General features: G+C 40.9%; 1 protein-coding gene across 1 annotated transcript in view; it reads left to right on the top strand.

Annotated features, from left to right (window-relative positions):
* Window positions 1-27,570, top strand: part of Dys (Dystrophin) — a 479,719-nt gene that overhangs the window by 205,705 nt on the left and 246,444 nt on the right. Inside the window, exons 39-46 of the mRNA XM_071591999.1 lie at window positions 248-423; window positions 1,040-1,216; window positions 2,133-2,276; window positions 3,142-3,304; window positions 3,866-3,970; window positions 6,684-6,851; window positions 7,076-7,183; window positions 7,803-7,983. Coding sequence (XP_071448100.1) covers window positions 248-423; window positions 1,040-1,216; window positions 2,133-2,276; window positions 3,142-3,304; window positions 3,866-3,970; window positions 6,684-6,851; window positions 7,076-7,183; window positions 7,803-7,983 — 1,222 coding nt within the window. The remainder of the gene's footprint in view (window positions 1-247; window positions 424-1,039; window positions 1,217-2,132; window positions 2,277-3,141; window positions 3,305-3,865; window positions 3,971-6,683; window positions 6,852-7,075; window positions 7,184-7,802; window positions 7,984-27,570) is intronic.

The raw sequence follows: 27,570 nt of genomic DNA, 5'->3' as shown, positions 1-27,570 counted from the left end.
TAATGGTAGGATATGCAGAATACTTTTGTTTTGAAATCACAATTTTAACGGGATGTGCTTCAGAGCTTCCTTTAAGGGACATGATATATTTTTTCTTTGCATCTGATTTTGAAAAAATGTCATTATTGCTGCCCTCTCTTGTGTACTTAAATTGTCTGAAGCGATATCATGACCTGTATCTTATGGGCGTGAATTTACTTTAAATTTTTTGAGACATGCTAAGCTCACCTGACGGTAACTTTTGCAGGAACTGAAGGAAGGTTTGGCTGTTTTGAAAAAGAAAGTTGATGAGGTTGAATATGAAAGGGATGGAGTGATGAGGAGAGCAGGTTCTCGGGAACAAGGTGATCAAGTCAGACGAGTGGTAGACAAGCTGCGTGAGGAGTGGTCCCAAGTGAATCGAGCATATGCCGAAAGACACAGGTAAATGTAAAATTCATGAACTGTCAACTATTTCATACAGATGTAGTGTAATGATAATTATGCCTTGTGCTTGATATTGAACAGCTATGAGAATATTGTGTGATGAAAATGGAAAAAGTCATAGCAAATGTCATTTTTGGGATCAGTTGCAAATATTTGAAAACACATACTCAACATTTTTCATTTCATATTGAAAGCATCTCCTGATGACACTCGCAGTTAGATGAGTAAAACATGGAATATTTCAAATATTCAGACATACATGCATGTTCACTGCTTATCCTGAAGATATGGAGGGTAATAGATAAACATAAACTCCATAAACCTCCAGTTTTAATTTTATCAATATGATTTCTTTTTCTTTTTGAAGAACATTACTGTGAATCAAATGTGTCAAAAACATCTTTTCTGGCATGATTTTGTTTCCCCAGGTGAATTTAGTATGAAATTATTGAGGGGGAGAGTGTTGTTTATTTTAGTGAATTTTGTTGTTACTCCAGGGAAAATATTTAATATAATTTGGGATTGGTAAAACTAAATGGATCTGGGAAATGCCCAGTAGATCCCTAATTTTGGTTTAATATTTTTCGTAATATCCCACTTATTCCATTTGCAGTCGCTGGGCCAAATGCAGTGAGGTTTGGAGAGGTTTAGAGACCAATTGTGTGTCGTTTGAAGAGTGGTTGTGTCAGGCAGAAAAAATGGTGGCTCAGTTTAATGAAAAAGAATTGCCATTAGAAGAAGCACGACTTAAGCAGAAGGAGCTTGAGAAACAAGTGACTATGCGTCATAGGTTAGTAATTGTTTAAATGAATTGTGCTCACTGAAAAATAAAATACGTTGTACTTCTGCATACGTATCTATACCTTCCAATACCATGTACCATTCAATTCAAATTGTGTTTACCCTATTACCTTAGAAACTTTCTTACTTCCTGTTTAGTGGAAAAATCTCTTCTTTGTATCTGTTCTAGTGTTAGTTGATGAATGAATTATATATATGTTCAATTTCCATGCATTCCTTGAAATACCTTTGTATACTTCCAGTTCCTTTTGGTAAAGTACATAGATACAAATTATATAGGCTGTGATCAATTGACCAGCGACTAGATTTTTTTATATGACTCTTTTTAGGAGAGGAAACCTATTCTTGTATTTAAAGACATCTCATCATAATTTTTTTTTTGAAATATGTGCCTGTTTACTCAATTGTTCATAAGCTAAATCTCTGATCAATCAGAAATGATTACAACTCTATTGAATAATGCTTACTTAGGTTATGGAGTCTGTATATTTTCATATTATGTAATTATTTGGTGAAATAGATTCAATAGTTAAAAATTAATTAAATATTTTCTTTAATCAGTGCTGTAGGTTTGTCATTTATTTGTATTATTTTATTTTCCTTATTTGTGCAAACTATAATTTTCTTTCAGTTTTTACTGAATGTGGATTTATTTGGTGAAAAAATAATTTTAACTTTTTTGGCAATGGTCATAGAAGAAATAAAGGCTAGTGTGGTACATTTTTGAGATTTAATTGAAATATCTAGCATTTGAACATTAAAGATGTGTGTAATTTTATTCATGATTATTACTGGAGATGCCGTTCCTTTTCCTCATGGTTTGTGTTAATTAAGTAACAAATTGACATAGGTATACTTGTTATTTATGTAATTTCCTGAATGTGATAGAAAACACTCTTTTACAGAACAATGACGAATATCTGCAAGTGGAGTCATGAAGTCGTCTCTCGAAGCTCTGAATTAGAATCAAAAGAGTTGAAAGAGAAAGTTGATGGTCTCCTTGGGCGATGGAGAGTTATTCTGGCAGAACTGACGACAAGGAGAGATAAGTAAGTTCATCCAACTTAGGATTTCATGTAGCAAATATTGGAATGGAGGGATCATATTAAACTAATTGCTGAAAATTACTTGGTCATGCCTGATTTTTTAAATTGTTTTTTATATATCTGATTGAATATTGAATTTGGAAGGCAGTTATTAGATAAAGCAGAGTATTTCACATATCCAAGAAGTGTTTAGGATGAGAATGGTTGAAGTAGTAGGGACATAATGAAGAAAAATGCCTTTAGGGAAAGGAGCTTTTACAAAGAGAAAGGAGTTGATATGGATTTTGATTTAGGATATTAGTAAAAGATAAGTTAAACTTTGAAATGGTGCATAAAACTTGTCGGGGTAAGAGAATAGGAATAGGAGGAGTATTGGAGGCTTATGAGTTATGAATGTGGAGGAGAATGGAAAGGTGCAGAGCGTTTTGATTGGGTATGGGATGTTGAACCATGTGATTGGGGGATTAAATTCAACAAATGGGGTCAGGGTAGGAAAAGGATAGACATGTTTTGGATGAAATGAAGGGAGGTAGAATGTATGTAGAATTGAAGAAGGGTTTATTTTAATGTTAGGTCTTACGTTGTGTCTTGCTAGGCAAGGTATTGTTATGGTACAAAATCATGCGATTTTAGATATCTGAAAGCCAAATTAGTACTGCAAAGATTCTAACTTATGACAGTTAAAGGCTTATTAAGCTCATTCTCATTTTAGGTACTTAAGCTTTGAGTAATATCTAGATGAAAAATTGTGTTTAATACTCTTTACAAGTATACTTTACACTTCCAGGCTTCACATCGTGGAATTATTCAATGTCCATATTAAATATTTAAAACATTGTAAAATGAAATAAAATTATGCTTTTTTCAGAATATCTGCAATGGAAGCTGCTCAGAAAAAAGAATTAAAGTCAGAAGCAGGAGCAAGCAGTCAAGTTGATAGTTCTTGGCTTGCCCAGGTGCGGTCACTGATTGATTCATCTCCAAATCCATCAGATGAAGCCTCCCTGACAATGAGGCTCAAAGCTGTTAAGGTGAGGATATTTAAAGTGGCTTGAATTATCTTACTTTTTGCATATTACATGCATTCATTATCAAGATTTTAACATATTTTTCTTTAATGTATTCTATTCGTGATAATTGTATTTATTTAAACACTTAGACGAAACTGAACAGTTATGCACTGCATGGCTCCAAAAGTAATATAATAAGTACCATAATAACATTTATTTCTCCTTTATTCCACCTCTTCTGCTTTTATATTAACTTCATATCAACTCATATATCAACTTTCATCAAGAGAAACATGCATAAAATTGCTTGTTTTCAGCTCTTTCCACAATTGCTTAACATTTGAATAACATTTTAAGCTGTTTTTTTCTGAAGTCCTCAATTAATTACCCTAATCAATTCAGTTATAGAAAATAATAGTTCTAGATATTCTTGTCATAAGATTTTTCTAGTCTTGAATCAGTAAAATACATGCATTGCATTAGTTGAGTTGGTTTTTGAACTTCCAACATTCATTAAGTATATATTATTTCCTTAAAAATAAGCTGTTATTCTCATAACTGTTGTTTTTATTGTTTATTTAGGTTCAAGAGGAGGAGATTTTCCTCAGAAGGAAAGATATGGAAAAAATGAAATCTGGTCCTTTAAATGCTGACCAGTTGAGAATATTATCTGCTTCTATGGAAAAGGTAAGATAAATCATGTGAAGTAATTAAATGTTCTGCAAATTTTCTTTGTTATTACCTTAAATGGATGATATAATAAATTATATTCATGGATGACAGTGGAGCATGAAATTGATTGAAGATAAGCACTGCTTATAGTATGATAAAAATATTGGTACAGAAATATCTGAAATTTGCTCATTTCTAAGGCATGAATTCTAAAAGTTAAAAATTGAAAGGGCACTGTAAAATCACAAACCTTTCAGCTTGGAACCAAAACATTAATGGGTATAAATATTAATGCTGATTAATGTATTTAAATTGTGTGTATTTCATAAAGATGCTCTAGATTCTGGTCCTTGAACTTGTAATGATTAAAGAAATGTATTTTATGAAATAATGTTTCCATCATTTTATATTTTTTGTGGGAATAATGTTGTATCTGTGGACACCATTTTGTGGGATGTAGATTAGTGAAATATTTTCCTTAGATTTGAGTAATGAAGGTGGTAATCATAGCCTTTTCCCATGTATAATGAAGTTCATAGCTACTTTTATTGTTATTTCATCACAGCATCAAGTAAGGAATAGATGTGGGTAAGCATAATTGTGTTTTTCTATGGGAGACAATTATTATTTTTCATTTACGTATCTTCTTAAACAAACTATAAACATTTTAAAATGATAACATTGACGTATTTAAAATTGACATTTGTAATAGTTAAGTCACTTCTAATTTAAATTCATGTTGATCCTTGTATGCAATTAAAGTCCTTCATCTGTAGAATTATGTTCCAACATCCATAGGAGGTAGTCATGTAACACTTTCAGTGCAAGTTGTTAATTTTCAAGAATATCCCAGTGGCTAGTGATTTTGACTTGATTGTGAGAAACAGTATTCATTTACCCTCATTGTGGTGTTGCCCAATCGGTGGGCTACACAAAATGCCATTTTCTCTCTGTTGTCTGAATGATATATCTTATTACAATAATGCAAAATTTAATGAAAAACTAAATGTCAGAATAGTAATTCAATCAAATTATATTATTAGTATTCCACAACCAATGTAAACATGTCATGTTTTAAGTGGTTAAATGTTTGGGATGATCAAAACAGTCATTCATAACGTTATATTTAATTGTTTTTTCATCTTAATAGTTAGTGAATATATCAATTCTTTTCCCACCCATTTTGACAAATATTTAGTATTATTTTATTTTCAAATTGTCATTCTCTTTTGACTGCCTAACGCTTAATTATATAATTAATCTAAGGTGACCCTGAAACCTTAAATTTTTGATGATACGTTTGCATAACATGAAAGCATTGAAATTATTTTACTCAACAAAGACTTTCTATTACATTTCTTATTTAGAAGTTTTATCCTGGATGTAGTTAGAGTCATAAGGGGAAAGTTCTATAAAATAAAATGATTCCATCCAGATTTCTTATGGGATGTTCTTTTGAATTATTTTCATATTTTCCAAAATATTACTTTTTTCCAAAGAATTCATTTAATACTCCAAAAAAACATGCTTTTCTAGTTATTATCAAATATCCTTTTACAACTAGAAATTTCCTTGGAATAATCATTTTTTATTTCAATATGCTAGAATCGAGTTAAAACATTATGATGAGAATTGCAAATGCTATATGACAAGTATAGGTAAAATATAAACATGCAAATGTAAGAATAAAAGTTCAAATGACTGGAGATCATGTGAATGAATAATGGTGAAAGGCATCCATAAACATTTTGACGAGTTTTGGAACTTGTAATTATAATACCAGTTTGGATTTCATATTTTAGAGGAAAGGCTTTGGTAGCATAATGAAGTCTGTAATTTCAGTTTAGCAATGATAGTAAAGATATTTTCCTAATGCAGGAAAAAAAAGAAATATGAGAATTCATGAAAATGAACATTGCTGTTTTACGTATCTTATTTTTGTCTGCAGTGAGGTTTTGTGATTTACATATTTAAAAAGTCGTGAGTAATGTGTTAACATGAAATTTCACTCTTGCTTGATCATTCAGATTGAAGAGTTGAAGTTGAGTAAGTATGATATGATATCTCAAGATGGCAACGACTGTTCACCCAGGAAATGTTTATGACATTACTTAGAAATGACAAAAATTCATTCTTGGAAATTTTAATATTTCAATCCATGCCTGTTAAGCAGTATATCAAGAGTTAGAAACAAAATATGCATCCTGTGTGTATGTGAAAAAACTATGAGTGATACATATGCTTAGAACCATAGCAAAAGCATGTTAAATACATTAAAAAGTGAACATTAAGTAAATTTTGAGTAATTACTTATTTGAATCTTAGGAAAAACATAATGTTGAGGTCATTTTGTCTGAAGGAATTGGTCCCTTTGGGTCAAATTGACGGCCCTCAAAATAAGCGTGTAAGTTATTATGAATTATATTTAACTCTAGGGTGTTTTTAATTTATTTGATTCAAATTTGAGTAACTATAATAATGGGAGTAATTTGCATAAAATTTTAAGTTAAAGCCTAATAAAAGATCTCAAAAATTTTATCCTTTTTCAATGACCCTAAAATGCAAATACTCCTGAAACAATGTCTCTAAAAGGGATTCCAGCATCAATAAATCTCCAATTTTCTCTGTAGTTTGTTTCTGGAATTAATTGCCTTTTCAGTTTTAATTATTTATGTTGTGAATGCTTAACTAGTTCATGAGAATAATTTAGTATGTTGACATTTAATAGGTTTGTTCAGGTCTTTCTGCCCATCGTGAGTTTGTTGAAGGCAGGCTCGCATCCCTTGGTAAATATACTTCTCGTCTAAATGATTCTCTGAGCTGGGCAGCCGAAGCAAGATCTTGCTTGGAATCTGCATCGAGTGGAAGCAATCCTGAGGTGATTGAACAAATAAAAGTGAGCTTACTTTTATTTATTCTTTGATTAATTTTAGTGGTTTCTATAGTATTTCATTTTCCATGAATGAAAAAATATTTATGGTAATAATGATTTTCTGATTGCATAGCTCAAATATCACTTTCAGTTATACATTTTTCATGGTCCCCAAATTTTTGAGTTAAATATATGCCATCGCAATAATCAATATCTATGTTACCTAATTAGTATGTTTATCTTTCCAGGCCAGCTTGTGTGACCATGAGACTGAAGTGAAGGAAGTACTTGAAAATTTCACAAATCTAGAAAAAGAGTGCCAAGTGTCAAGACAACCAGTTTCTCCTGATCTTCAGGTATTTCTTAAGTGTTCTTCAGCATTTATTTATTTCACTTAGGCATATTTTGAGTGATAAAAAATTACTTTTCAAAAGTTTTCTCCATATACTCATATAATTGTGGTGATTCATTAAAAGAAGGATGTGAACTTACTATTAGGAAAGAGACAAGTAATTTAATTATGTAGAGGCAGCATCTACAGATTGAATATCCTATAATTGAAAATTGATTGTATCAAACATGGAAATGGTATTATGTGTTTGTAATAATAAAGTGTTGTTTGATTTAATGGCTTTTTAAAGCACTGGCCTAATGTGCTTTCCTCCCCAGTTTTTTGTCTGCGAATCAAGCATCTGATTGTTAAAAGATCTTCTAAGAATGAATCATTTTTGCTGAGTAGATGCTGCATATAGTCTTTTAAATTTATTTTTTCCGATTTTTAATGCTCATAAGTAAATGTTTTGTTTTCAAAATGGAATCATTTATTGAGGTCTGAAACAGTTTTTAATTGTCATATTGCGAAAATAAATGTTTGGGGTTTTTCAGAAAATAAACGTCATAGCAGTAGCATTAGGTTCATTATGATTTTTATTTAACAAGGGAGAGTAACTTTGAATTTGAATTTTGAAACCCAAGAAAAAAATTAGGAAGTTGCGTGAGGACTGGAGTTACTTGAGGAGCTTCAGTATAGACACACAGAGAGGGCCAAGGAAGGAAAACATATCTTTGCATCGACGTGAAGCTCCAGCTGAAGCTGTGTTACAACCCTCTAGGAGTCATGCTGAAGCCCCCATAAAGAGAGCAGAACAGCAAACTGGTAAGTTCTCATTCCCATTTCATGCTCACTGTGATATAATGATTTACCCTTGTTAGTACTGCATGATAGTACAATTTCAATGATCACCTATATTTTGTTCCTATGCAAAATTTTTTATTTGCACCCAATACCTCACCCTCTCTTGTTTACCTGTTAGTTTAATTCACAATTACATGTCAAAGAACCCAATTGAGTTTTTAAATATCTGGTTCTGTAATTATCAGGAACATTTTTTAATGCAGTCTCAATGAACCTATTCATATTTTTTTAAAAAGTATTGATAATATCTTTACACCTTACTGTCAAATTAAGGATGTGTGTAAAAATGATTGTTCACATAAAAAAGTTGTTTCAATAATTCGTTATATTTGTATATTATAGTTTTTACATTCACTTTGCATTTTAAAGTGTTAGAAAAGTCCCCTTGAGAATAATTTTCATTGAATTATAAGATCCGGTGACTTAATGATATATGCCCGAAGAATAATATAATAACAGAATTTCTGTTGAAGTAAAAATAAATATTTCTTTATTTTCGGGTATTCATATTATGGTGAAGGTGTAATTATTTTCAGCATAGAGTCAAGTGTACAATGTACTTATTTGGGATTGATTGTATTAATTGCTTCAATAACTGGAGTGCAAAAGTTTACATACACCATCACAATTTACATTTTTGACTGTGAGGAAAATGGTGATATCGGGTACTGCATAAAAATGAACTTCTTGGCTCACTTTGCTCCTGGATTCAAGACATTATGGAAAATGTTTGATCAATATTCATCAAGAGAAGTTTCTACTTCCTTTTGACTTCTGAGGTGAACCTCGTTGTTTGGAACATTTCAACGAAATTTGGTCCTTTAACTTCATCTCTACTAAGCCCAGAAAGGAATGAAATGCACCAAGTGTTTTTTCCATCTTTATGTAAGCATACAGAATGCCTCACGTCTCTGATGCCAGCCGTGTTTGTTTTACAAAGTTTTCCCCAACTTCAGGATTCATGCAATTCACTTGCCGGGATCATTCTCACCCCTGTCCCACTCACCACTTTTCCCTCTCATCACTCACCCTCCCTTTCAGCCGCATTCCCCTCCCTACCTACCTCCTCCCCCCTCACCCCGGCCATTTAGATCCTCCTCCCCTCACTCCCCGAGTACCCTGAGACCCTTTTCCCCCGCCCCTTTCCCTTCCCCGTCGTCATCGCCCCATTATTTTCCCCCCTCTCGTCCCTCCTCCCCACTTATCCCCACCAGACTTCTCGCGCCCTCCTCTTTGTTCTCCGCTCCCTTCCCTACCCACTTCGCCCCGCCAACCCTTCACCAATTCCTTCCCTTTTACGCGTACATCTCGAAAGGTGTGCCCTGGGACGACTTTCCATCCATTTACAAGCGTCACGCCGGGCACGATAGGAATCTGGTCAATGGGTGCGCATGCGTCGTCCGCCAGCGCGCTCCCCAACCCCTCCGTCCCCGTCTCCTCCGCCCCCGTCCTCTCATTGAAGCCTCCACCCCGTCTCTCCCGATTGCGGCCCCTCCTCCTCTCCGCCCCCTCCTCCGTCGCCTACCGTGTTCCCGCCGCCACCCTCTCTTCCCGGCCCCCCTCACCTCACCCCGCCATCCCCGAAAGGTACCCTTTTCGCCCGCCCCCTCCCACTCCCCTCCCCTCCGACAGGCGTCGCCACCACCGCCGCCTCCCCTCTCCCCGTCACAGACACCCTTCCTCCCTCAGCCCTCTCGCACTCGTCCGCTTCGGGGAGTGCGTGCCTCCGAGTGCTCGGGTGCAGAGAGCGAGTGGTGTCGGCACGGGACAGAGGAGGAGGACCGGCAGAGAGAAGGAGGGCCCGTCGCGGCGCCCGGTGGCCTACTGGCCGCGTGTCCCAGCCTCCCACCCCCGCACTCGCACGCGCGCTCCCCCCACAACCCTCACGGCACACCCTTTCCCTCTCCACATCTCCTCACCTCCCCCACACACCTTCTGCCTCCCTCTATCTCTCTTTCGGACGGGGGGCGCAAAAAGAAAAGGTTTCCGCCGTGCCGGACCCCTATCCTGCCCCCTAGAGGGGGGGTTTTCCTTGGACGTCCCAGAGCCGCGTTCCCGGATGACGTGAGTATGCCTTCTTCCTCTTGAGATTTTTTGCCCGCTCTTTTCCTTCTTCCTCCGCTGTGCGGTCCCTCCCTTCGGTCTCCTCTGGGGCGGGAGGGTGTGTGTGTGTGTATTTGCGTGTTCGTTTAACGGAATTGTCCTTCACCTATCCGTTTTGGGGGCTCCTGCCATCCCATCGCCGGCGGTGTCCTCCCGCGCGCGCTCTTTCCCATCTTTCTCCGTAACCGACGTCCCCGTCTCACCTGTCCGCCCGCCGGTGGAAATGCCGCCGCCGCCTTCCGCCTCTCCTTGCGGCGCGGTGCGGTTGTCATGGGGACGCGTCTCCGTCGTGGGGGAAACCCGGACGGGGGGCGGCGGACGAGGGGGAGGGTGAGGGAGCGAGTGTGCGGGAAGGGATTTTGTAGAGTGGGAGGGACGTATGAAGGGAGTTCCCCCCTCACCCGGACAGGCTCACCCGCTCCACCCGAAACATCTTCACCCTTCCCCGGTCTTCTCCACGCCTCCCCCGACAATCTTCGTGCCTCGCCGCGGGCTCTAAGCCACCCACCTCCTTCCTTCCTCCCCCATCCCCGTCTTCTTTCCCCCCTTCATTGCGGGAGGGAGATTTCGATGAGGCGAGGGAATGCGGAATGGTAAAGGGGAAGTGGCGGACGGGAGCCGGTCGTGTACCTCTCAGGAGCGCCGCAAGGTGGCTCTGACCGGCTGGGGGCGCTCGGGCTGTGTGCGCCATCGTTACTGTGCGTGCGGTCTTTGTGTGTGCTAAACACTCTCTTCCTCTTCCCTCTCTCTCTCTCTCTCTCTCCTCCCCCACCTCGACCCATCCCCACACACCCTTTGTATCCCTACTCTCTGCTACCGCTCCCTCTCTTACGCTCCCCCTCCATCTCCCATCGTCGCAAACGCTCGCACCCCTCCTTTCCCTCTTCCCCACCCCGGCATTCCCCCAACATCTGAGCTCTCTCCCATATTCCCCTCCGTCCGCTCCCCTCCCATCCCCTCCGCTCTCCCCTTCCCTCTCTTCGGGGCATCGATCCCTTTCCGCCCTCCACCACTTTGTGTTGTGGTCCCCTCTTTCCCTTCCTCACTCCTACCCCTCTTCCCAACATTTCTCTCCTTTTCCGCCTTCCTTCTCAGAGCTCCTTTCCACTTCTCTCCCTCTAGTTCCTTTCCCTTGGACGTACCTTTACCCCCCCAACATCCCCACCCCCCTCGCTCCCGCCCATTTTCCGCCCCCAGCCTCCTCCCACATGGTGATTCCCTTCGACCTCCATGGGGGAAACCGGTAATATAATTTACTTTTGGTCGCTATGTGCCAACAAAAACGTAGCAGCAGCAGCAGCAGTAGTAGTATGATAGTAGCTGTAGTAGGAGCGGTAGGGCACAGGGGCACGTACGGCACTTTTCGATATCGGTGCATCGACCGTCGAGGTCGTTTGCATCCCGTGACGCGTTTCTTAATTGAGCAATTAAAGCGAGCGCGGACGGCCTCTGCGGAAGGTGAGGGGAGGGTGGGTCGGGGAGATACGAACCCGCGACCTTAATTTATCCGGTTGGCAGGGAGAGCGAGGGATAGTAGTAGGAGGGGCGATGGCGTCTGCCTGGTTGGTCAGGTGAGTGGTTCACTCGTGACCCCAATACGGTCGGGGGTTCGAATTCCGCCTGGGGCTTGGGCGTTGCGCTTTCCGTGTAGACGCGTTTCCACTAGTTGGGACAGTTGGGGTTGTTTGTGGTACATGACCTCGAGCCTATAGTTGCACTCATTGAATGGGTTTTCGCCCCGAACGGTCGTGTTGATTTTTTGTGTCGGAAATGCATCCGCCTCTCTGAAATGCAACCCTTTTGTTTTTGTGCGTGTCCGTCGAAATTGTTTCGCGCTTAAAAATAGGACTGTGATATTAAAAGCAAGCGGGTTATCGTAGTAAAAACTCACGATCAGGGTACTCTAGTGGCGAGCCCTTTCATCCCAACGTGGCTGTATTGAGGAAACAGCCGGCGAAACGCACACACAATGCCATTAAATTTTGAAAGAATGCTAACATTTTCCCAAATAAATCAGTATTTGGTGTAGCTTTTTGGTATTTCAGCTTTAAGGAATCAATGAAATTTGCATACCTTTTCCTGTACTTAGATTTAAAATGAGTTGATTTTGCTAAATATTTTGAAATAATTTCTCCAGAATCTTCATTTCTGAAGAAGGGGTCACTTAGGTTGATGCCGTTGCCATTTTCTGGGAGTTGAATTATCCTAATAGATATTGATTTCGTGTAGTGTTTTACATATTGCAAGGAAAATAACTTGGCGGTTAAATGAAATCATTATCCTATCGGCTTTGCAGGATGTGGCTCGCCGGTTCTTTAACTGTTTTCACGCCACCTCTGTTATCAAGGTGACGATAGCTCCCTTCTCGAATCCTATCCCGTCTTCCGGATTCCGTTCGATGGAGGAGTTGTTTCCAGGAGCCTAGCCGTCTCCCTCCCTCTTCATTTCTCTCTCCCTGCCCGAGGGTCTCTTCTCGTTTCGCCTCGGCTCAACTGCGGACACCGCCGCGATTTCCCATGCGGTCTTCCCGATCGATCACCTCTCCCGCGATCGAGGGGTGCCGATGGCACATCGGCCTGCCGTCGTGGAGCTCGCTCTCGACGGACTGGCGGGAGGAATAAGGGGGAGAGAGGGACGCTCCTCCCCCTCCCGTCCTCCTCCCGCGCCACTTCTCCATCCTGGTCGAGTAGAAGGAAGGACGAGGAAGGGGATGTCGCCGTGTTTCCCCGAGAGATGTCGAGGACGCGCAGGAATGCGAGTCGGAATGGAGTCAGCCCTCCGGTTTCCCGCGCGACCACGTGCCCGCCACGCGCGTCTCGTCGCTGCGTCCTCCCACCTCCCACGCCACGAGCAGCCTTAACCCTCTAATGTTTTCTTTCAAAAAATGATGCCTCACGTAGGGTACAGCGATCGATCGCGAAAATTTTACCTTTTTATAAATACACACTTATTCATTAGACTGTTTTTTTTATTTACAATTTATAGTTTTTCGGTGAATAGCGGGCGGCGCGACATTTTCCCTCAGGGTCGTCGTTTCCCTCGCTCCTCTGATTCCCAAAGGAGGCGAGGCCGATGCGTTAAGGTGAAATGCGTTTGGCAACGCTGCTGCAATAAATCGTTAAAAAATGCAGTCTGGCGAATAGGAACTGCACTCGGTGGCGCGGTTAATGGCAGAAAAAAAGATGAGCGCCGTATCGAGCGAATGTTTGTTTTCTTCCGTTTATTTTTTTCTTATCTTCTCGCTCTCTCCCCCGCTTCACCTTTTTATAAAAAAACTTTTATTCGAATTTTCTCTCTTCATTGCTGGGATCCATCAGTAATCCCCTGCCGTCGATTGACGACGCCCGTTTGATTTGGGATGCGGTGGAAAAATTGAATCACGGTAGGCGGGATCGAGGGCGAAAAGAAAAATAAACCAGCGGAAATATCAGGTGGGTCAGCTCATTCCGTGTCCCGGTCCACTTAATCTCCCGCAGTGGCGCTTTGAAGGCACCGGTGCGTGTTTAAAGACTCTCCGAGTCTTTGGAGTGAAAGAGTGGATTCCCCTCCTCCGCCCCGCTCCTCTCTTTGACGTTCGTTCGTTCTCGCCGTCACTGCCTCTTCCTTCTTCTGCTCATTCCCAAGAAGCGGAAGGTTTTCCTTTTTGACCTTCGACCTTTCCGCGTCATTATCATCTGCCCTATTCCCGAGCGTCGAGCCATCCATCCCTTCACCTTCTTCCAAAGGACTGCTTTTTTACTTGGCTCCTTAACATTTTTCCTTCTCCGGGAGAATGCCTCCGACGATGTTGATTCTAGACAATTTATTTTCGCCACTGTAACGATTCAATAGGGATAGCGACCCTTATCTACTTGGAGAGAATAATCTGTCATTAGTCAAGCACACCTTTTTACCTTATTTGAGCCGTCAACACTGTTTGGCAATAGCGCCCCGAGAACATTATTTTCCCGTCGTGATGAATTGCCATTCTGGAAGAATCTCGTTACTGCATTTTGCTAGACAAATCAATCAAATTGAGTTTATAACAACGTGTCTTCATTTCATCTAAAAGGATAATTTTTGGTCTCAGTAGATTATTTTGCAATCTTGAAGAAGACACATTTTTTAAAAAATAGTTTCATTTTGCAGTAAGTGGTATTCCTTCTCATTGAAACTCTTAATTACCAAATATTGCCTGGCGAGCGAGTTTAAATAGAGTTCGTTCGCTCAGTCGAAGTGAACATGGAGAACTATGGTCATTTAGTTGTCTGCTGTTTAAACAGCATGCAATGAGGATTATTGATAGTTATAATTTACAAATAAATTCTAATTACTTGGGAAATTTGTTGGTGAAATTAATTCTTTTCCATTTCAAGAGCTTGGGCAATGAAAATTATAGGATTGTCTGTAAACTTCCATGGGTCGACAGTATCCTCGGTTTAAGTTAAACGTATTATCCGAAGGAAGCTTCAGTTGCAGCACGGAGATTTGGTGGGCAGATGACGGCGCTTTTTTGTTCACCGTCTGTCGCAACTTAAGCAATAGTATTCACGCGGGATGCGCTGTTTTAACGAAAGAGGTTAACTTTGGCTGGCACTCGCAGTCAACGTAATCGACGGCAAACAGACTCTTTTTAAATTACTTTTGATCTTAGAGACAGAAGCAAAAACCTCGAGCAGGAATATGGGCTTTCTTTTAGAATTTAATGAACGAGCTAAGCGAAACTTGATGCATTTCCTTTGACACCGGTGCACCGTCTTCCTTTTACGGCTGGTTTTTTTCTTGCCAGCCCTTTACGACTCTCCTTTCTCCGAACCCTCCCAAAGGTTTTCCCAAATCGAGCTTGCTCGCCCTTGCCCAGGCCCTCGGAGTGACACTTTCATGTTCCTACCCTCCCTTACCCCCTTCTCTAAGAGGTCGTAGCCTTTTAAATTTATATAACAGTCGAGCGATAAAAATGCGCGGGCACTTTTTAAATAATTGAAAATTTGAACACCACACGCAGGTGGACGAGATCAATGCATTTGCATGAATAATCTGAACATCTCCCTGGTGTTTGAGTTGTTTGTTTTTAGGTCAAATTTATCTGGTCGAATCTTTTTTTAGTGATGCTATGTAAACATTATATGACAGATGAAGAAACGCTAACATTAGTGGGTGGAACCGCGTTCAACTATAGAATGGATAGTTTGATAATTATTGAACTTAAGTTTTTCCCGCAGCTGGAGACTCATCAGGCTGTTGCTCGGATGTAAAATCGCAGGAACAACACAAAAACCATGACCAAGGAACCTAGGTCAAAATAGAGGCAGAAATAGTCCATGAGTACACTAATACCATTTTAACCTAATCGACTGAAGTATCCACGCATCAGAAGAACGCCATTGGCATTTTTTATGTCGTAAATTAAAGAAAATCGTAGAATATACATTAATTTCGGTTTCATATGCTTCACGACCATGGGTTGTCAATCGGAGGAATGTTTTGCAACAGTTGTCAAAACGTACAAAAATAATACTGTCCCCTGCCAATCTCTTATTTATCTCGTACATCCTTGCATCGATATTTTACCCTGCCTGATTTTCATAGTTCATTCCTCTATAATTCTTCCCCCCCCCGTGTTTTTTTCAAGTTTGGTATTCATTAAGCTTTCGTGCCGCAGTTTATGTATAGCCAATTTCCCTCTTTTTCTTGTTAGTGTCCTCCATAGACCTCTATCTTCACCCACTCTTCATTTTTTATCTACTTTATTTCAGGATTCTTTTGTAGAAGCGCATTTCCATAGCCTCCAATCCACTTTTCCTTGTTGCTCCCACCGTCCAAGTTTCGCATCCATGAAAAAGTAAACTTTCGTCTGCTCTCCATGTAGAGTGTATTTAAATCTCCTGTCATCTACTTTTTTTCAATTTCCGTTAGGGCCGTAATATCATATCCCAGTGCGCCTTGTCTAATGACCCTTCCAGTTAAGCAAATGCAGCTTAGATCTGTTTATCTATCCTCTTCTTTGCGATAAGTCTGAGAGCGAAAAGTACTTGTCTTTTTCTTCTACTTCTTCTAAATTCTAATTGCTCCTCACTTAAATACTCTTTCGCTTTCTCTTTAAACTAACCGCAGTTTTCAATCCTATGGTTCGATCGATTAATATTCTGGGTGAGGGTGAAGCTCACACAACACTTAGCCTAATGGCCTTTGAAATTCACACATCGGGGCCCCAGTTCCTTTCCTTGTGCCGCCTGTGGTTTCCCAGGAAGAATGTCATCCGAAAAACTCTCCCAGCTTGGGTCAGGCTGAGGGTGCCCGGAGACGTCACCCGGAATTAAACCCGGGTTCACCGTTTATAGTCTAGTGCTCTACCGCCTGTAATATCTCGCCTCATTTATTCTCCCTTCCTCGGTATATTATTCTTGCTAGAATATTCGATCCATGAATCGTCTGATTTCTGTAAAGTTTTAACATATCTCTACCTTTTTCGTATAGGGTCGACTACATTCTCCTTGAAGTCCCTCGGTAAATCCTCCCTTATACTTATCGCATATTAGGTTGTATAGTTTTGCCAGATTCTTATGTTCTCAAATTTTGATTAGTTCCGAAGGTATATAGTCGATTCATGATGCTTTGTTTGCTCCTAAGTCCTTTACTGCAGCGTAAAATTCAAACCTGAGGATTTAGGTTCCTTTTGGAATTTTCGTTGATAGTATCCTCTTCTTCTCAGAGAAGTACTTAGAGATGAATATTTTTCCGTCTAATACTACCTCGTGAAGTTTAGTACACTGTTGATGGGAGAGTCGAGCCGAGGTGAGCCGAGCAGGTGGCCAGCTTGCTCGGCTATCACTCTGCTACAGTAGACTATGATTTGGCACAAAAGAATGGGCGCACAATGGGTTTACTAATAATGAGCTCACTAATAATGGCTCTTCGCCTATAAAGCTACGTGAATCAGTTCCATTAGAATGGCGTTAGAAGGAATATAGAAAGACTGTGAAACTCACGAACGTTTAGTGGCCAGGAGTGGCCTTCAACAGCAGAATATATGTGTATGTATTTACACGCACCTATGATATTACATACGTATTATATATGTATATTAATAAGTCGTACACACGTATGTATATAATACTAATATTAACTCAGAGCTTGCCAGTAGAAGCACAATTACGTCTTGGATTGGGTAGAGCCAATCCATATTGACCTGTACAAAACCCGAATCGCCTAACATTTTTTCTCCACCAGGAGCTGGATGTGGTAAACCGTCGTTTTTCTTTATCACTATTGTAGAAATATTTTAGTATCAGTATTATATTCCCTAAAATGTAATTCTTTCTTCCCTTTGCGTTGAAGGCTGATTATATCTATAAAAAGTCTCTAAATAATAATTCATCATTGCCAAGCCTGTTAAGTTTCATTTTTACGGATTCGCAGTAAATTTTCCTTCTACTTCTTGTTGTCGGTATTATTAATGGAGGTTTCATGAGAGTCACTGCCAGTTAACGTCCGGTTCCAGTCGAGCTGGAGTTCTTCAATAGATTCATAGTTATTATTGAGGACGAAGAGCTTGCGTGCATATTTATTGCGGACTTTTTAATAATTTAATTGTGAAATGATAAATGAATTGCGCTTTGAACAGATGCAGAGCCCACTGTCACTTATGAGAGATTTGCTAATTTAATGATATATATACACATGCGTATATGTATTTATACGTGTGTATATACACACATGTATGTGTATATATATATATATATATATATATATATATATATATATATATATATATATATATATATATAAATTGAAAATTGCTTGCCATCTCAGTGTCTGTCGTCTCTTTGCAATGTAATTAAGCAAAATGTCATAATAATAAGTTTTCTCTTCTGATTTGAACAAAAAATGAATGAATCATCTGTAAAATTCATCAATGAATGACTGAATGACAGATTCAGTTGACGCGAACGTGAATTGACGCTTCACATTCCTTTATTGATGGAGCGATAATTAAGTGAATATTAACTCATTTTCAGGGCAATATAGGCTTTCGCTCTTTTATGAGTAGCATTGTTTCAATTGATTATTAATGGAATTATATAAGCTTAGACTCGATCCTCGGTCGAGCTGTATCGTAATACATTTTTCCGATGTACTAATGGAGAACGATTTTAAACTCTGCCTCAGCGAATAATTGCTTTCGATCTCTCAGCTTTTATTACTAGAAAGTAGCAATGTAGTTATGTACGTTGTCTTATTGCGGTGTAACGCTGAGAGAAGGCCTTTAGCCGCGAATGATTAATATAGCGTCAAAACCTCCGAAATCATGACAGTAAGCGACGACGATGTAATTGAAATGTCTTGTCTGAAGCAAAATAGAATTGAATTAATTGCTGATAAGTATTAATATCCCTACAAGATCTTATAGTTACTGATTAAACCAAATAATGAATCTTCGGGCTGAAAGAATAAGATGAAGATACCGAAGATAGGCTGCGTAAGTTTCAAAAATAATTCCGAGTATCGTTAGTATAGCTACATCGACACTTTGGGACCAACCATACACAGAAAGTAGTAACAAGATGAAGAGTTCAAATTTCAGGGAGCCAAGCGCCTAGCTTGATCGATGAATCCTACCGTCTTCACTAATTGCAAACAAACGTCAGGGTACCTTCCTGCACCCAGACCCTCCGGAAAGGACGTTGGGTAAATCGAGGGAAGGCCCGAAGTGGCAGAGGGCAAGCGGATGTCGCGACTCCCGCACGCATTCCCTCTCTGTGTGCGTGCTGGAACGACGTCGCGTGCGGACCCGCCCGCTTGCCCCGTGAGCGATGAGCATACGGTTTTTTTTCCCCGGCAACTTTATTTTTCGGAGAACCTCCTTCTAATTCCGGCACATAGGGACACGCACAGGCTAACGCGTGCACCTCCGAGGGCATTTCCACGCTCAATTCGGGTCCCGTTCTCCATCCCTTGGTGTCCGTTTTCTTCCCATAAAGTATCCTCCTCACCCGCTCCCGGCCTAAGTCCCCGGCCATCCCTTCGCACCGTCCCTTTCAACTCTGCACGGCGTCCCTTAAGCCTCTCTTCCTCACCCCCGTCATCCCCGCCTCCCCCCTTCTCTCTCTCTCTCCCTGGTATCCCCGGCAACCCGTCCCTTTCACATTTTCAAATAACTCACCAGAAGATCCCGCGCGCCCCATACCCATTCACTTCGCCGCTCGCGGACGTTCATATCTGTTCGATCCCAAGCGAAAATCCCCTTCCGCCGCCACCCCGTCCACTCTCCTCCCCCTCCCCTATTCCCTCCATCCCTTCCCCCCGTCTCCGACACCCTCTCCTCTTTCACCCTGCTCTTTCCAACCCTTGAAAACCCTTACCCCAAACCGACGCCCTCCCGGTGCCCCCATGGTAACTCTGCTTTCTCCCCTCCTCTACTCTCACCCCCCCCTCCACGCCCATCTCCCACGTCCCCTTGTCTGACCGACCCACTCATTGGGCGGGCGGCGGCGGGCCTGTCCCCACCGCGGTGTGGGCGCGTTTTTCTCGCCCCTCGTTCACCCCTACCGCCCGCTCCCCCGCCTCCAACCCCAGGAAAAAAATTCATCCATTTCGCGTGCGACAAGGAAATGTTGAAAAACAGTCGTCGGGCGGGCGGTCGTGGATTTTCGAATGCCTCCCTTTCCCTCAAACCCCCGCCACCCCCTCGAGTGCACGTTTCTTTTATTCTCTGTGGCATTCTGGGGTGGATTCAGAGGGATTTTTTCTCTCCCTCTCTCCCTCCTCTCCGAAAGCCTCGACCACTTAACAGGGATTCAATCAAAGCATCTCGGCGTGTCAACTCGAGTATTCCGAGTGAACGTGTACATCCGCTTCTTTTTGTGGAGGTTATAAAAAGGAGGGGCCGTAATTTTTCTCGTGGAGTGCTGCTGTTTTTCCCGGTTTTTGCGGGGCGTGTACGCCCCCCGGGCCTCGGGGTGCGCACAAAGAGTTCGGGGGGGAGGGTCTCCACATATCCGCAACGAAATTACCCCGTATCTCTTGGTAAGAGCAGTTGAGTTTCTCACGTTTCGAGATCTATGCCAATACCATATTCCCTGATGAAGGTTGGTGGAGTACACGTACCTCATAAGTTTAGAGTATACACAAAGCGCTGTGCTTGAGTGCGTATGTGTGTGTGTGTGTCTGTGTATAAATGTGTGCATATAGGTGTGTGTGTTTTATATTATGTTTGTTTATAAGTGTTTCTGTACATTTTTCTTATATCTATATCCATGTGAGTATGTGTACAGTTTGAAATATATATATATATATATATATATATATATATATATATATATATATATATATGGTTATATATATGTATGTATATGGTTATATATATATATATTATATATATATAAGTATAATATATTTTAGTATATACAGGGTTCGTCCGGAAAATAAGTGTACTGATTTTTTCCCGCCGCTCCAGGCGCGCCCAGCACCGCTCTGACGGGCTGCGATTGGAGGGGGGTATGTTGGCAAGCGACGCTGAAAAAGGCAGTCGGCTCTGACCTGTGGTGTAGTGAGGAGCTCTGTTAACGCGAACCTCCACGCTCGACCCACGTCACGGAACGCGATGCCGAAGTTTTTGGAGCAGCGTTATTCCATCAAATTTGCGGTAAAGCTTGGGAAATCGTCTACCGAAACTGTCGGTATGATTAACCAGGCTTACGGGGAGTCAGCCATGTCCAGAAACATGATCTTTCGGTGGCACAAGATGTTCGTGGAGGGCAGAGAAGAGGTCGACGACGAACCACGGCCTGGACGCCCATCAACGACACTCACCGACGAAAATGTGCGAAAAGTTCGCGATGTACTGAACTCTGATCGTCGTCTTAGTGTTCGGATGATAGCAGAGCAGTGTAATGTGCCAAAAACAACAGTGCACGACATTATTAGGGAGCAATTACAGATGCGAAAAATTTGTGCAAAGTTGGTGCCGAAAGTGCTCAGTGATGATCAAAGACTCAATCGTTTGGAAATCGCGACACAACTTGCGGATCACTGCAAAAATGATCCACATTTTTTAGAGAACGTTGTTTCGGGTGACGAGACGTGGATCTTTGAGTACGACCCGGAGTCGAAGAGACAAAGTGCGGAGTGGCACACCCCATCATCACCCCGTCAAAAGAAAGCTCGCATGAGCAAATCTCGGATCAAGGCGATGCTCATTGTCTTTTTTGACAGAAGGGGAGTCGTCCACTACGAATCTGTACCTGAACGACAAACTGTAAATGCTGTATTTTACGTCCAAGTGCTCGACAGGCTTCGAAAACGAGTCGCCCGCGTCCGGCCAGCGATCAAAAACATCTGGCGGCTGCATCACGACAATGCGCCGTCTCACACCGCGCTTGTCGTGTCGGACTTCTTGGCCAAGCACGGCGTGGCAACGCTGCCGCACCCGCCCTACAGCCCGGACTTGACACCACCGGACTTCTTTCTGTTCCCGAAGATAAAGAGGAGTTTGAAAGGAACGCGATACGGGACTTTGGACGCCGTCAAAGAGGCCGTGACGACGTGTCTTTGAGAGGTTCCCGATGATGCCTTCGCGGGAGCGTTCGAGGAATGGGAACGCCGCTGGAACAAGTGTATCGACTCACAAGGGTCCTATTTTGAGGAATATTAGCTTAAGATATGTAAAAGTGTAATACATTTTTTTTCCTGAGCTCAGTACACTTATTTTCCGGACGAACCCTGTATATACAAAAGTATATATATTTAAGTATATATAAGAAGGAATATATATATATATATATATATACACACATACACACATATATTTGTGCACATACACTTACGGCATACGCACACATCAACGTATATATGCACATGGATGTGAATAGAATAGGTAAAAGTTTTTCGGCTTGTCTTGGTACGAGTTACCAACTAAGAGCGGCGTACTGAACTACAGTAATTGCTGGCAATTATTACTGAGTCTTAAGTAATCAGTTCATGTGCGACATTGTAGGGTCATCTATTTGGTTGCAATCTGGCATGAGTGTGCAAATTTGTGCAATTCATCGGAAAATTTGCTTTCGTCTGTAATCAGGAGTGTGGATGCGCTGGTAAATTTTACGCGGGCGAAAGGAAAAGTTTCTTGTCTGAATTAGAACATTATGACTGAATGAGAGAAGTTAGACTGTTGGAAAGTTCCTTTAGAAGACATAAACTCATCCCCTTCTTTTGACTGGATTAGATTTTCTCCGTAAGTTACTTGGTATGTGCCGTTTCGGAAGCTATCCATACTTCACTAATTAATGATATGAAACACCAGTTTGAAGTAGCTGAGGCATGAGCAACTTTCGTGCCATCTTACAAAAAGGTCAGAAAACTGGAATGTTTAAGCCACTGTACGCATAACAGTGCGAATGAGGACTGTGACGAGTCAAATTAATCCTTGATTGTGCTAATTGAACCACCCTATGCAAATTCATTTGGGGTTACTATTAAGTTATGCAGATACACTCAACTCCAAAGTAAATAGGCTCATGAGATGGGCTTTCACTTGCATAGAGATCCGCAAAAGTATTTCAAAGAACAGGCGTTTACTTATTCATTTGCATGAATTCTGAGTCATTCAATTTCACTTCGTGCAATACACGAACTTAACCGCCGCATTTCTCAAGGCAGCACAGGATTCAGACACATGCGCCCTCGCGCAAAAAATGTCTTTTAACATGAATAAATAACGTGATGATTGAAAGGAGTCTCGATACCGTGACTTTTGCGCGCCTGGCGAACGTGGTGCCTAGTGGACAAACATGGCCGGTCAAAGGAGCGGTACTTAGTTAATTGATAGCCGAACAGCATAAAGACTTTATTCGGGCAATGCGTTTTACAAGGGTGCTTGCTCCCACTTCGAATCAAGTCAACATGCACAAGGCTGTTTGATGATTTGGATGTGCACTCTTCTGTGGATAACGTGCTTCCCGTTTACTTTTCAACCCGGAATCTTCAAAATCGGAATTCTCCCTCGCCGGTTTTTCTTTTTTTGTTCACGGTGAGGAATGTCCGCTGCAGCCCATTACTCTGAAAGCAAATTTGGGTTCTGTTATTCAGTCAAATTGCCGCTTCAGCCGATACTCGAGGCATTGCGATCCAACTAGTTTTTTTAGTATGCATGTATAAACGAGACGTGAAATATGAATGGTCCAGGATTCTGGGAGGAAGAGAGGAAGAATAATTTTCCGGAGTTTGCTTTTTCACATTGGGTGCCATTGAAGGATTTTACGTACTTGTGGCGTTACTTGGCGTGGTTCCAGCGCCACACAGTCCCATGTATTGAGACTTTGAAAAACCATGTTTCCTGGATCCGTGCTTCATTGAGACGGGTCGTCGGTAGCTGTTTGTGTGTTCGATTTTCTCCTGGAACGCTTGGTGGGCGTCTTTATTTCACGCTGTCTTCACGTGTATGCCCGGGCGTTACTCTTCTTAGATAAGGCATGCAAAGGACGGGATTGTTTCAAGAGATAGTAACTTGCTGTTTTATAACATAGTAAACCCTTCTTGAAGATTTATTTCACCAAACTAGAGAAATATTATCAGCAAAATTGTTTTCGTCTGTAGGTTTAGGGTAATAATGTAACTGTGTTTCCTTTTGACTACAAATTGGACACTTGCCGATGCTAGTGTTTCACAGAATTTTGAACGAGCTATTAAGAAAAACGAGCGTAGCTGTATATTCTCGGAGTTAATTGAGTGGGAATAATGACTATCGTTGGAATGTAGCGGTTTATAATAGTGAAAAATTCACGTCAGATGAAGTTTTGCTTCTTTCAAGTATTTTTTATGAAACACGCCGAAGAGCAATGACATTACCATCATTTAAATGTGAGACAATTGGTTTGCCGGAGCTATCCAGTCAATTTTCTTTTAGCATAGGCTCCTCAATCACTGAAATTTCCTTCTTCAAAACTCTTCATGGCGTTATTTTAGTAGAACGAAATCTTTATTTTGTGCTAATAAACATTTCTTATCTTGTTCTTATGAATTATACTTCGTAACTGAAAAAAATGCATCACGCTGTGGAAAATTTCCATTTTAAAAAGAGATTTTCTCTGTAATTGCTTTTCCATCCCTCGCCCATCTTGTGATCCAAAATAAAAAAAACTTAATCTTATGCTTTTGAGTTATGTAAAGTGTATGAGGGCTAAAGAAAAAGAGTGCCATCCTCCGAATGAACGTGGGTGACGCGTTTCCTGCGTTGGCGCTTCTGAGACGAAGTTTGTTTTGTCGCTTTGCACTTTTCTTGGAGAGCGTTGTATGGTGTCGCCCGTCATTCCTGTATCGCAATTAAATCTCGTGGAAACGCCTTTGTCTGCGGAGACGCTTAGACTATCGTCCTAGTCTTATCCATTATCGTTGTTGTGTGTGCCCGGCGGAAGCCGCAAGCCACGCCTTTTAATCTCCCACTGTATCACCTCGAAAACTTTATTAACGGCGGAATTTATGACGATGGTATCAGGGATCGTGTCGGATGAAAGCGCTTATCCGTTAACGAGGTGATGTTGTCGCAGCGTGCTTTCGGAAACCGTGTGTCGGATTTTAACGTACGTAGAGAACACCTCAACGGGAGATTATAAATGTTTCATCCGAGTGCTCGAGACCCTTGAAGTTGGTGAGTTTCACTTTCGCGGGTCGTATAGTTTTCACTGTAATTGATTTTAAGGCTCAAAACGCTAACTTACCAGGCCTTAAATTTTTTCCCTGCGTTGCTCGATAGGGCAGGGCAGTGACACTCGTTATGGAATACTCTCACCCCGACGGACACGCTTAGAATATTTTAATGAGGGCGTTTCCTTCATACGGCTCGACGAGCTCCAACCAACCTTGTGGAAATTTATTTCAGGGTAGCGAGAATGTCTGAGCTTCAGAAAAGACTTTATATCTTCTTGGGTATGAGGTTGCTTAGTGTTAAGTACTTTTTTTCTTTATTTTTGTTGTCAACTTTATCTGAATACGCGACATGAAGAAATATAAGGAAGTCATAATGAAGAGTACAAACACATTTTTGGCCTTTTCCACGGATAGTAGTTGAGTTTCGTAGTTTGCGGAATTATATACGAGAAATACGTGCACGGTTGTCCATTAATATCCTATTACGAATGGAGAAATGAAATCATACATATCGGCACTTTTTAATCGGGTCTCTAAAATTGATGAATAATATTTAAATGTGTATTTTCGTCTTGATTATTTCACGCATTTGTGTAAAATTATTCATTTTGACATGGTGGAGCTGTGCTGGGCTCGATCTAACGATTAAGAGTCCTAAAATAGAAGTTTAGATGAGTTTATCTTTAAAATTAAGAAGGCTTAACGTTTTAATGGCGTATGCCTCTTTCGTTAACACAATAGTTCAAAACATTCCCAGAAGGAGTTTAAATGACTCGCAATACGCCACCTGGGTATACTAGCGGTCATAAAGGTGTCATGGAAATGGCGTCCACGGCGAGGACCTTGTAATTTCAACCTTGTTGAAGTTCACGGATTCTAAATTTTCAAATGTAAGCGAGTCGCATCACCCCCGAAACTCCATTCCAGTGTATATTGATCAGAGCCAGTTTCTTCTCCGGCCGGGCGGATCCCACCCTTCACGCAGTTTAGTGCGTTTGCCGAGGGCATTGTGGGCTCGCGGTGGATCGTTCGCAAGAATATTCTACCACCAAATACGAAAAAAATGCTCACTTGAGGGTGCGCGGCTATCTTATCTTTCCGCCGGTAGCCCTCAGGACATAAAAGCGTACGACTCGGTCCACAAAACAAAATTTATTCCATTGCCTCCATCCTTGAACTCCGTACATTCAATTCTTTTAACTGGAATATTCCACTTCAAGGTGTGCTTTTAGAGTAATTCCAACCGTGTGTTGGGTGCGATTTCCGTTGTCTGCTAAGCCGTCGAAAATATGCTGTGGATCCCAACAGTTCTATGTAACCTGGTGTGGCCAAACCGATGGAATATTAAGTTGTGATGGTTACCTGTAGCTCAAATGTTAAATTAATTCCAGATTTATGGAATTTTCATTAATGTGATCTCTCGTATGAAGGGAAAATAAGCAAGTATGTGGTTTATTCGCCAGTGCAGGTTTTAAATTGGATCGCTTCCAGCCATTGAGATTCAGAAAAAATGATGCCAAGCGATTAGCGATTCTTACGTGTTTTTTTCTATTTATTTTCATAAAATATTTTATTTTTCCATTTCTACGCTGGTAATTCCATTTTAGTTTCGGTACTAATCACACCACCGACGACATAGGCCTTATTATTAGGTGGAGAAAACTCATCCAAGCGAGATTCGAAATCATGGCTTACGGATGATGCCAATACGCTTCCGCCTCCTAGGTGAAAATTTTGATGCATAATATAGTTTTGCAGTGGTATGCTTTTACCCAGTGAGGTATTTCATGATGTCGTTATGCAGTGGATCCATAATTTAACAGCGCATCATTATGGAATAAACAAATTATTGGAAGAGTTAGATATAATTATTCGTTTTGATTGTAGACTGTTAGCTTTCTTGGTACGGTACCAATTATTATTTATACTTTAAGATTCTTAATATTAATTTCATATTATTTCGTGAGCTCCATACTATTTCGTTTGACATTTTTTGTATAAACGTGATGGAGTAACTAGAAATGGACCAACCAAATTCGGCTCTTTGCACTGATATCTCATTTCATTTGGTGTTAATTCCTTCTTTTCAGTTAAGATATCTTTTTGAAAATTAAATCCAAATCCATTGGAAACCTAGGTTAATGAGCGCATGACTCTCAGAATCTTGGATAATTTATTGCCTTATTTTATGTTGCATATCCCTCTCTCTTTTGGAATTGCCGAATATACCTCATTTGAATATTTTTATTATAATTCATAACTCATATTCTTTAAGTCTTTTTCTGATCTGCTAGAAAGTACTCGTTAGCATGTATATATTTTCTTGAAGGCGTGTGTTTTTTGTTCAAAACATCAAACGTTGAGTGTAATTGTAGACTCTATCTGTCATTACTTCTGGGCTAGTGTGTATATATATATATATATATATATATATATATATATATATATATATATATATATATATATATATATATATATATATATATATATATACTCACGGAAAGACTAAATATATGTGATGGAGCAGTTGTGTAAATTCAGTTTCCACAGTATCTCTCCACACCCGCTCGCTCAAAAAACTATCCAGGTAGCATTTACAAATGTCGAGGGAGGCATTCATTAATAGGAAGTGCGCTTTACGAAGGGACTTACGTGCATCAGACAGGAGAAACCCTTTACTTTCCTCGGTGTAATTGATCCGTAGTGTACTGAGGATGGAGAGATTGGTATCTTCAAGTGCTGCGAGAGATGCCGAGGAAGGAGTGCCTCACGTTTAAAATCAATTTCTTCGAAAGGGAGCACCGAATGGGGAACCTGCAATGG

The sequence above is a fragment of the Hetaerina americana genome, unplaced genomic scaffold (genome assembly GCF_022747635.1).
Source record: "Hetaerina americana unplaced genomic scaffold, ioHetAmer1.1.p SCAF_1, whole genome shotgun sequence".
NCBI lineage: Eukaryota > Metazoa > Arthropoda > Insecta > Odonata > Calopterygidae > Hetaerina > Hetaerina americana.
Note: the sequence above shows the minus strand (reverse complement) of the source record. Positions and strands in the feature narration are given on the sequence as shown.